Source organism: Colobus angolensis, unplaced genomic scaffold (assembly GCF_000951035.1).
Source record: "Colobus angolensis palliatus isolate OR3802 unplaced genomic scaffold, Cang.pa_1.0 Scaffold101, whole genome shotgun sequence".
Taxonomy (NCBI): Eukaryota; Metazoa; Chordata; class Mammalia; order Primates; family Cercopithecidae; genus Colobus; species Colobus angolensis.
Window position 1 is genome coordinate 2,671,647 of NW_012111031.1, and position 10,309 is coordinate 2,681,955.

At 40.1% G+C, this 10,309-nt stretch overlaps 1 protein-coding gene across 2 annotated transcripts in view; it reads left to right on the top strand.

Annotated features, from left to right (window-relative positions):
* RCBTB1 (regulator of chromosome condensation (RCC1) and BTB (POZ) domain containing protein 1) overlaps positions 1–10,309 on the top strand; it is a 51,887-nt gene that overhangs the window by 36,945 nt on the left and 4,633 nt on the right. For both annotated transcript variants that reach the window (XM_011939382.1, XM_011939376.1), the window contains exons 10-12: positions 439–565; positions 3,787–3,938; positions 4,636–4,766. In XM_011939382.1, coding sequence (XP_011794772.1) covers positions 439–565; positions 3,787–3,938; positions 4,636–4,766 — 410 coding nt within the window. The remainder of the gene's footprint in view (positions 1–438; positions 566–3,786; positions 3,939–4,635; positions 4,767–10,309) is intronic.

Genomic DNA, 10,309 nt, shown 5'->3' on the forward strand with positions numbered 1-10,309 from the left:
TTTGCTCTCGTTGCCAGGGTGGAGTGCAGTGGCACAATCTCGGCTCACTGCAACCTCTGCCTCCCGGGTTCAAGTGATTCTTCTGCCTCAGCCTCCTGAGTAGCTGGGACTACAAGCAAGCGCCACCACGCCCAGCTAATTTTTGTACTTTTTGTAGAGATGGGGTTTCACCATGTTGGCCAGAATGGTCTCGATCTCTTGACCTCGTGATCTGCCTGCCTTGGCCTCCCAAAGTGCTGGGATTACAGGAGTTAGCCACCACGCCCGTCTGGATACTTCCTTTAATACCGTAGAATTGATTTGTCAAATAAGGTATGAACTCTTGAAAAAAAAAACAAGTGGAATTATCACCACAGTCATGATGATCTTTTTGAAGTCTTTCAAATCTTCAATCTGTTACTTGAACTTTCCGTATTAATATATGTTTGTTGCCTTCAGAGCATGAAGACTTTTTAACAGTTGCAGAGTCACTGAAGAAAGAATTTGATAGTCCAGAAACTGCCGATCTGAAGTTTCGAATTGATGGAAAATATATTCATGTCCATAAAGCTGTTTTGAAAATCAGGTATTTTTGCATGAGCTCAGAGACATCAATAACTTTACTTTATTTTTGCCATTTCTGTTTATTTGTTATTCCACGAAATGGGTACTGATCAAAAATAGCCTTGGTAGTAGAGAGAAATGTCACTACTTAATATTTTTGCAGATGGCCTCAGTCCATTTCATGTCAAAGAGTTTTTTGTGTACACTCATGGAGCGTTTTAGAAAAAGTGTACTGTAGGAGTTTAAGTATTTGTATATTTGTTTGTTTGTTTGAGACGTAGTTTCACTCTTGTTGCTCAGGCTCAAGTGTAATGGCGTGATCTCAGCTCACCGCAACCTCTACTTCCCGGGTTTAAGTGATTCTTCTGCCTCAGCCTCCTGAGTAGCTGGGTTTACAGGCATGTGCCACCACACCCGGCTAATTTTGTATTTATAGTAGAGACGGGGTTTCTCCATGTTAGTCAGGCTGGTCTCGAACTCCTGATCTCAGGTGATCTGCCCGCCTCAACCTCCCAAAGTGCTGGCATTACAGATGTGAGTCACTGCACCCAGCTTACATTGTTTTTTAAATTAAGAATCTTGTGAATACTCATTTCCATCAGGAAATTTGTTTACGTGGTTAAAATATGAAAGGTTGTTATTGAAAAGTGTATATGCCCTCTTTTAATTAAAGATTAAGCAGAAAACTCTCATAGTCAGGAATGCTTTGCTTCTGTTTCTAAGGGACATCCAATTACCAATTAAAGAAAGTTCTAGGCTGGGCGTGGTGTCTCATGCCTGTAATCATAGGACTTTGGGAGGCCAAGGAGGGAGTATTACTTGATCCCAGGAGTCTGAGACCAGCCTAGGCAATATAGTGAGACACTGTCTGTACAAAAAATAGAAAAAATTAGCCAGGTGTGGTGGTGCGTTCCTGTAGTTCCAGCTACTCCGGAGGCTGAGGTGGAAGGATTGAGCCCAGTAGATCGTGGCTGTGGTGAGCTGTGATCATCCTGGGTGACAGAGCTAGATGTTATCTCAAAAATGAAAAAAAAAGTTTTTTAGACATAGTTCCTTGTATAAATGTGAGGGAACTATGCATTTATTAGTAACTGTTTGCCACAAAGGTTGCCATTGCAGAAAAAGGCACATAAGATAAGACCATTAAAGTGGCCATTTACAAATCTTTTTGGAAATTTAGTTAAAAACCTATTGGCAAAGAAATACATTTGAAAGGAACAGAAGGCTGGGCGCGGTGGCTCAAGCCTGTGATCCCAGCATTTTGGGAGGCCGAGACGGGCGGATCACAAGGTCAGGAGATCGAGACCATCCTGGCTAACACGGTGAAACCCCGTCTCTATGAAAATACAAAAAACTAGCCGGGCAAGGTGGCGGGCGCCTGTAGTCCCAGCTACTCGGGAGGCTGAGGCAGGAGAATGGCGTGAACCCGGGGGACAGAGCTTGCAGTGAGCTGAGATCCAGCCACTGCACTTCAGCCTGGACGACAAAACGAGACTCCGTCTCAAAAAAAAAAAAAAGAAAGGAACGGAAAAGCCCTATGTCATTCCTTACCTAAGGGAGTAAATATCTGAACCACAGTATGAATTGAAAAGATGAACTGGAACTATTTCTGTCTGTGCACCTGTGGTCAGCCAGCCTATTCTTTTCAGGTACAGTTTTCTGACCATGAAAGCCATGATTGTTTCTTAGACAACTATTTCTTTTTTACTTCTGAGGTAGAGTAATTTTTTATGTAAGTGAAGCTTTTTTTTAGTATTCTGAATGGATTTTGTTTTTTTTTGAGACAGTCTCGTTCTGTCACCCAAGCTAGAGTGCAGTGGTACGATACCAGCTCACTGCAACCTCCACCTCCTATGTTCAAGCGATCTTCCAGCCTCAGCCTCCCAAGTAGCTGGGATTACAACCATGCACTACCACGCCCAGCTAATTTTTGTATTTTTAGTAGAGACGAAGTTTCACCGTGTTGGCCAGGCCGGTCTTGAACTCCTGACCTCAGGTGATTGACTCTGACCTGCCTTGGCCTCCCAAAGTGCTGGAATTACAGGCTTGAGCCACTGCACCTCGCCTCTGAGTGGATTTTGAAAATACCTTTTCTCTTTGTGCCATATCTCACTTTAAAAGAATTTAAAAATATGATTTTTAGAAAGATATAACTATGTTATATGTAAGAAATCCAATATTTAGAAATCAGGTTCTCATGCAGGTGGCTTTGTACATGTAAATACAGTGTAGGAGCTGCTCAGGTTTTCTTGAACTAATCTGACTATCCTAGTGAATGTGTTTTATAAATAAGCTTGTAGCAGGCCTGGGAAGAGAGGAAGGGGAGCAGGCAATCCAAAAAAACAAAATAGGAGTGATGGCTGTTTTGACCATGAGTCAGAAAAGAAGAAAAATTGTCAGATAATGAGGCAATAATCAGCTTGATGTAATCCAGTTAACATATAAAACAGTTTTAAGAATATACTTACTACATAGAACAAAAAACAAATGAATCATTTTAATGTTAATATATAGTCAAAAGTTTTGAACTCTTGTTTGTGAATTTCTTTCGCTTTATTGTTTAAAATGCATTTCTGTATGTCATTTTAAAAATAACAAAGGAGCAAAAAAATCTTGGGGCCCGTCAAATGGAAACAGTAGTGGAAGTGCTGGGTGCTTCCAGGCTCTGTGCGTACCTATTAGTATTTAATAGGAGATATGAAAAATGAAAGTGAGTGTATGTAAAAGGCAGGTACAAAAACCACTTGCATGTGAAACGTTTTTTGGGTGCTAACTAAAGGTCTGTGAGCCTGGTGTGTGCAGGCCCAGATATAGTAGTTAAGAATACTTGATTTATTTATTTTTTTTGAGACGTAGTTTTTTGCCCTTGTTGCCAGGCTTGAGTGTAGTGGGGTGATCTCGGCTCCACCACAACCTCCACCTCCTGGGTTCAAGCCATTTTCCTGCCTCAGCCTCCTGAGTAGCTGGGATGATAGGCATGCACCACCATACCCGGCTAATTTTGTATTTTTAGTAGAGACATGGTTTCTCCATGTTGGTCAGACTGGTCTTGAACTCCCGACCTCAGGTGATCCACCTGCTTGGCCTCCCAAAGTACTGGGATTACAGGCGTGAGCTACCACGCCCGGCCCAAGGATACTTCTAATCTGTTTATCTGATTTTGTCAATTTAATTAGGTGATTTTTTTTTTTCTTTTTTTAAAATTGCTGCTGAACAAATAAAACTTTTGCTTTTCTGTTTTAGGTGTGAGCATTTTCGATCCATGTTCCAGTCGTATTGGAATGAAGACATGAAGGAAGTGATAGAAATCGATCAGTTTTCCTACCCAGTGTATCGTGCCTTTCTCCAGTACCTCTACACAGACACAGTGGACCTGCCGCCAGAAGATGCTATAGGTACCACGGCAGCATTGGGATGGACAAGCCACATGGTCGAGAATATATCCCCTCATGTTCTTAGTCCTGAAATGTAAAAAGCTTCAGGTGTATTGACTTTAATTTGGTGCTTAAAAAGGATTTGAAGTAGATGTCTTTAAAAATAGTATTATGTAGTTATTATGGTTAATACTTTTGGACTTAGTTTATGACCATAGGCTTTTTTGTTCTAATGTCACTGAAGGACTTTCTTTTTTCTTTTTTCTTTTTTTTTTTTTTTGTTAATTTGTTTTTATTTTAAGTTCTGGGGTACATGTGCAGGATGTGTAGGCTTGTTACACAGGTGAACGGGTGCCATGGTGGTTTGCTGCACCTATCACCCATCACCTAGGTATTAAGCTATGGGCTTATTTTAATTTTCTAATAGTGAAGTATAAGTTGCTAATGCATTTAGCATTTTAGAAACAAAATGAGGACTGAAATTGCATGTTTTGCCCTTTCTTTGTACTATTGAAGAAATTGTATAAAGTAAATATAGGAGAGGTGTGGAAGTAGAGGAGGCAGACAGGAAAAAAGAGAATGTATTTACTCAAATTCAGACTCTTGTCCACTAAGAAACTTCTAATTTACTTATACACCTCTGTTCACCAAAACAAAATCTCTGTGTATGGAAAATAATTATACATTTGATTAAGCCTTTCACATATCTTACTTTTAGGTCTTCTGGATTTGGCGACATCTTACTGTGAAAACAGACTGAAAAAACTTTGTCAGCACATTATCAAGAGAGGAATTACTGTGGAGAATGCCTTTTCGCTATTCTCTGCTGCAGTCAGATATGATGCAGAGGTAACATAAACAACAAACAGAAACCAAATCACCCTTAACTCGCTTCATGCTCATCTCCCCCTCTTCTCTCGTGAGACATGGAAAACGATGAGTCACTTCACTTCTGTTTAGGGAATCAGTGAACCCATTGAAAACTGAAATCTGCCCTTGCTTCTTAATTCGCTGTTCATTGTTTCCAAAGTCATTGTTCCTCTACTTCCGTTTCTAAGTAAGACAGGAAACGAACCAAGGTCCTAGCGGCTGTCCTGCAGGTTGGAACATAAGGTGCCACACTAACTGGACTAACAAACAGCATATTTTAGTTTCAGGTCTTTCTCAGTGTCAGCATATGTGTTTATCTCAAGACTCACCTTGCTGTCTTCCCACCTCTGCCCTGTCATAAGCTGGGGATGCATATGATTTGTATCTCTGTATGCTCTGCAATTCTATCAGTGTCTAATTATAGCTCACAGTTATTTACCTGTTAAGAACTTGCTGTGGACTCCTTTTGTTTTTGCACTGGGTTGAGTTCTTAATCTGGGATTCACAGATCTCTTGAGCCTGTGAATTAATGGGCTTTTGGGAGCTTGAAAATTTGTGTGCATTTTTTTGAAGAACCAAAGCATCAGACTGTAAGCTCCTCATGAGTAGGAACTGTCTCTCATTCATCTCCATACCCTATAGTGCCTGGCACATATAAGACACCTGATGATAAATGTTTGTTGAACTGAATGAAGATAGTACCTTAAAAGAAGCATTGAGGATGATCAGTGAGCTAAAGGCGGGTATGGTTGGTTTCACAGATTCGGAGAGAATAAAAGGTAGAGAGCAATAGCCTTGGAGTTTCAAAATGTCTAGCTAAGGTATGCATGTAGAATGATACAGTTAGCCTATCCTTGCAGATATTTTGCTGTCATTGGACAAAACAGAATATCTGGTATCAAGGAGCTTATCAAACACGTGCGAAGATCTGCAGCTGTGTCCTTTGAGGAATAACAGGACAAACTTCATCACACTTAGGGATGAAAGTTGACCGCGATGTTTTCAAAATGTATCCTATTTTTGTTTGAGGCTATATTATGATTATGCATGTTTGATAAGGTCAAATTTAGCTGACTTTGTCTGCAGCCCAGCAGTGGATGGAACGATGATCAAAGTAAATCATTTCTAATAGAAAATGGAGGTAATGATTTTTTTCCTGCCCTTCCTGTGACACCCTGAACCTCTTTATTAGAAATGCTGTTTCTTTAGATTTTATTTCCACCTGGTGATATAATTTTACATTGGGTCAGTGCCTTTTTTGTCCATTTGGTGACTGGTGTTAGAATCCTCTCTGGGCCTCTCCACGCTCCTCCTCCCTGTTAACGAGTTCCATACTCAGGATCAGACCTTGCTGACTAACACCAGTGAGAACAACCTGGGCAGAGGCAGCTGTCCCAGCTCAAGTTGCTGGAAGCTTCTTCCTCATCTTCAGCTAAGATCTGTCCTAGGAAGTTTACAGAAAAAGCCTTCTGCTGCTGCTTCATGTGCCAGCAGGTCATTTCCTTTACTAGTTTTCATTTTTCTCATATTAAGTATAAACACGATAAAAACTTCCTTTAGAAAGGCTCCAAATACATGTGATTCCCCAGAGTCTGTCCCAGTGTGGGCACGGAGCTGGCGCTCAAAAATGCATGTTGAATTAAATGAATGAGTAAAAACATTTGAAAATACCTCACCATGAAGGTGTGCTTTGAAAAAATAAATGGCCAGGCTTGGAGCTCACGCCTGTAATCCCAGCACTTTGGGTGGCCAAGGTGGGCGGATCACTTGAGATCAGGAGTTTGAGACCAACCTGGCCAACATGGTAAAACCCTGTCTCTACTAAAAATACAAAAATTAGCTGGGCGTGGTGGTGCGTACCTGTAATCCCAGCTACTTGGGAGGCTGAGGCAGGAGAATTGCTTGAACCTGGGAGGCAGAAGTTGCACCACTGCACTCCAGCCTGGGCAACAAAGGAAGACTCTGTCTCAAAAAAAAAAGAGTTTAAAAAAACTTAAAATCCTACAAATATTACACATTCAACGTAGAAAAATTAGAGAATAGAAAGGAGACAAAAAGAAAGAGTCACTTCTTTATTTCTAGGGTATATATATTTGTGTGTGTGTATGTGTGTGTGTGTATAGATTTACAATTTATATGTAATTTTGTTTCCTGGTGATACAGGGTCTTGCTCTGTTGCCCAGGCTAAAGCATAGTGGTGTGATCACAGCTTACTATAGCCTCAACTTCCTGGGCTCAAGCAGTCCTCCTTCCTTCCCAGTTCAGGAACTGGGACTACAGGCATGTGCCGCTACACCCAGCCAATTTCTTATTTTTTGTTTTTTGTAGAGACAGGGTTTCATTATGTTGCCCAGGCTGTCTTGAACTTCTGGGCTCAAGTGTCCCTCCCACCTCAGCCTCCCGAAGTGCTCAGATTATAGGCATGAGCCACTGCGCCAGGCCTCTTTCTAGGGTATATTTCTTAGGTTGTAATACAAGTTACATAATTGACTAATGTGCTTTTACATTTTATTTCCTTAATACTATAAGATATAGTGAGTATATGAATGAAGTTCTGGAGTACAAAATTAAAACCCATAGCTGGGCACAGTGGCTCATGCCTGTATTCCAGCTACTCAGGATGCTGAAGTGGGAGGATTGCTTGAGGCTAGGAGTTTGAGACCAGCCTGGACAACATAGTGAGGCCACCATCTCTTAGAAAGAAAGCCCTCTTATTGTGTTTATTAGTTGATTGGAAGCTACTGATGAGTCAGGTTAGAAATTGACTGCAAAAGCTATTATTTTTAGAGCTCAACTTGGAGATACTAGATGACTTTGCCTTCGTTTTGTGGGCCAAACTGCTAGGAAGATGGAGACTACCTGCTTCCAATGTTTATTCTCTTTCTACGAAAGGATCTGAGGTTCCTCCATGCCCCCTTTTGACAAGATAGCTTTGAAGCAAATGTACACACAGTAAAGCAACAAAAATGCATGGACTCAGTAGTGACAGGGAGTTTCAGAAGTCAGTTGATGATTGTAGAGCTCTTGCTATGAACGTGTTATCAAACTGTCCACAAGTTTTATTAAGAAGGACTTGACAAAGGAGCATTGAAATATTCCTTTGGTGCAGACCTGAATAAGTATTGACATCAGGGAGAAAATGTGGATAAAACATTGTTTCAAGATAGGTCAGTCGCACACTGTAAACTGATTCTTTTCGGGAAAGTTTTTATTTTTATGTGTATTTGAACATTAAGAGAAACAGCTGGGAAGTATTCTTTGTTTAACCAGAGTAGAGAACTTTCCAGAAAATCCTATGCGCTGAGCAACTTATATCTTATGATCTTGCTTTTGGAGGGGAGCAATAAACACGAGCCCAGGAATCTAATTCTGAAGTTGATCTGGGGTCTGAGTATTGGACAGCTTGGTGCTAAGGCTTGGTGGCCAGCATTTTTTTCTTCTTTTGGTGGCCCAAATTAAAAGTCTTCAATCAGCAGTAGGCTGACACATGTTTTTTGCATAACGAGATAAATTATGTTTTTCCCATATGGTAGAATGTTTAAGTACATTTTAAAAATAAAACAAAACTTCTTTGATGTGGAATATTTTGTACTTGGTGTGCTATAAGATGAACTATAGACTGACAGTTTTGGGTTTTATTTTTGCAGTTACTTTAACAGCAGGTTGGACAGAGTTAGGTGTGGTTCGTGATCTTCTGTCATCTGGGATGCGTCTTGGGGGAAGCTGTAATGCCGAGGCACCTGCTCACCCTGGTTAGGTGGTCTTCAAATTATTAACATTCAACTAGTTTAGCTTTGGAGTTTTAGGACGGGGTAAGAACTGTCCCTTAGAGGCTGCATTAGCATTTTTAAAAATGAGGGTATTAAGATCATCAATTCTCTGTGTTTTGTTTTGTTACTAAAGAAAATTTGTGGAAAGTAAAAACTTATTTTCAGAATATATATATATTGATTGGAATAGTTTAAGTGTTGAAAGATTTGGAATGATTTATAAATTATTTCAGAAGAGCAGTTTTTATTTTTATCTTCTTTACTAATGACAATAAATCTGGTATTTTATCTCATTTGCGTTAGAACACTTTATAATCATTCCACCACATAACGTCATAAACAGAGTTTAGTTTCTAATACCAAGAAGACTGTATTAGACCCTTCCATTTTTATACTCTTCACTTCCCTATTCCATGGGCTGTAAGAGGACTCTTTCATTCTGTCAGGAACTTTGTTCATCTCCTGATCACATGATCCTTCTTGTCCTTCTTGGAATTGTTTTATTTAAAGCCCAGTTAGAAGTAAGAAGTCAACTGTAACCAACCCTGTTATAGTTGACTTCTCACTTGGGCAAGAGTTGCATTTTCTTGCCTGTGTTATTGAAGATTTGATGCTTTGCAGAATGAAAGGAACAGATTATGTAGATTCTTATAATACTAAAGAGAGGTCAAGTCAGAAGGGCATTTGTCTAATTCGCTCATTAAGGGCAAACCGACGGTGGGCACTGGTTGCTAAGTGGTTCTGCTTGCCTGTGCCACTCTCTGGTGAACTTGCAAATTCAAACGTCCCTCACCACGTGCGTTCAGGGCTTCCTTTTTCATAGATCTGCCTCAACCAAAGTTTAATTAGTTACTTACACAACCCAGATTTAGATTGTTTTCAGCATTCTCTAGTTTGACTTTTAATATTTGGAACTTTTGAATATTTATTGCATACCCAGATACCTCAGCAGTTCAAACTAATTGGAGGGGGAGGGAAGGCAGTTTGATAGAACCATTTTCATGAGTGTATGAAGTGAATTGTGATTAGTGGCACCATTTGTATACCTACATTGTGTATAAAACTTCTTTTTTTTTTTTTGAGACGGAGTTTCACTCCTGTCTCCCAGGCTGGAGTGCAGTGGCACGATCTCTGCTCATGGCAACCTCCGCCTCTTGGGTTCAAGCAATTCTCCTGCCTCAGCCTCCCGAGTAGCTGGGATTACAGGCATGCGCCACCACGTCCAGCTAATTTTGTATTTTTTTTTTTTTAGTAGAAACGGGGTTTCTCCATGTTGGCCAGGTTGGTCTCGAACTCCTGACCTCAGGTGATCCGCCCACCTTGGCCTCCCAAAGTGCTGGGATTACAGGCGTGAGCCACCGTACCTGGCCATAGAACTTCTTAAAGTTTATACTCAAGGTATTTGCTGCACAATTAGTAAGCTGAATAAACTCACTTTAAACTCACTTTTTCATATACAGTAAAAAGATCTTGAGTTCTACATCAATAGACACAAAAGTGATGAGGTTTGATGCCAGAGTTCAGTGCACTCTTCCTGTGAATTTGAAATTATGTCATTAAAATTTAATACTTAAAGATTCTTATCTGATATGTTACATGATTTAAATAACTTTCTGTCGTTATGACTGGCTACTTCCAAAGTTATGTGTGAAGAAAGTTTTCTGTTTTTGATAACTAAATTTTAAAATGTGACTTTTATGTCCCTGTGGAATATAATTTAGTCCCAAGAACTATTTATTAATCATTGTGTGA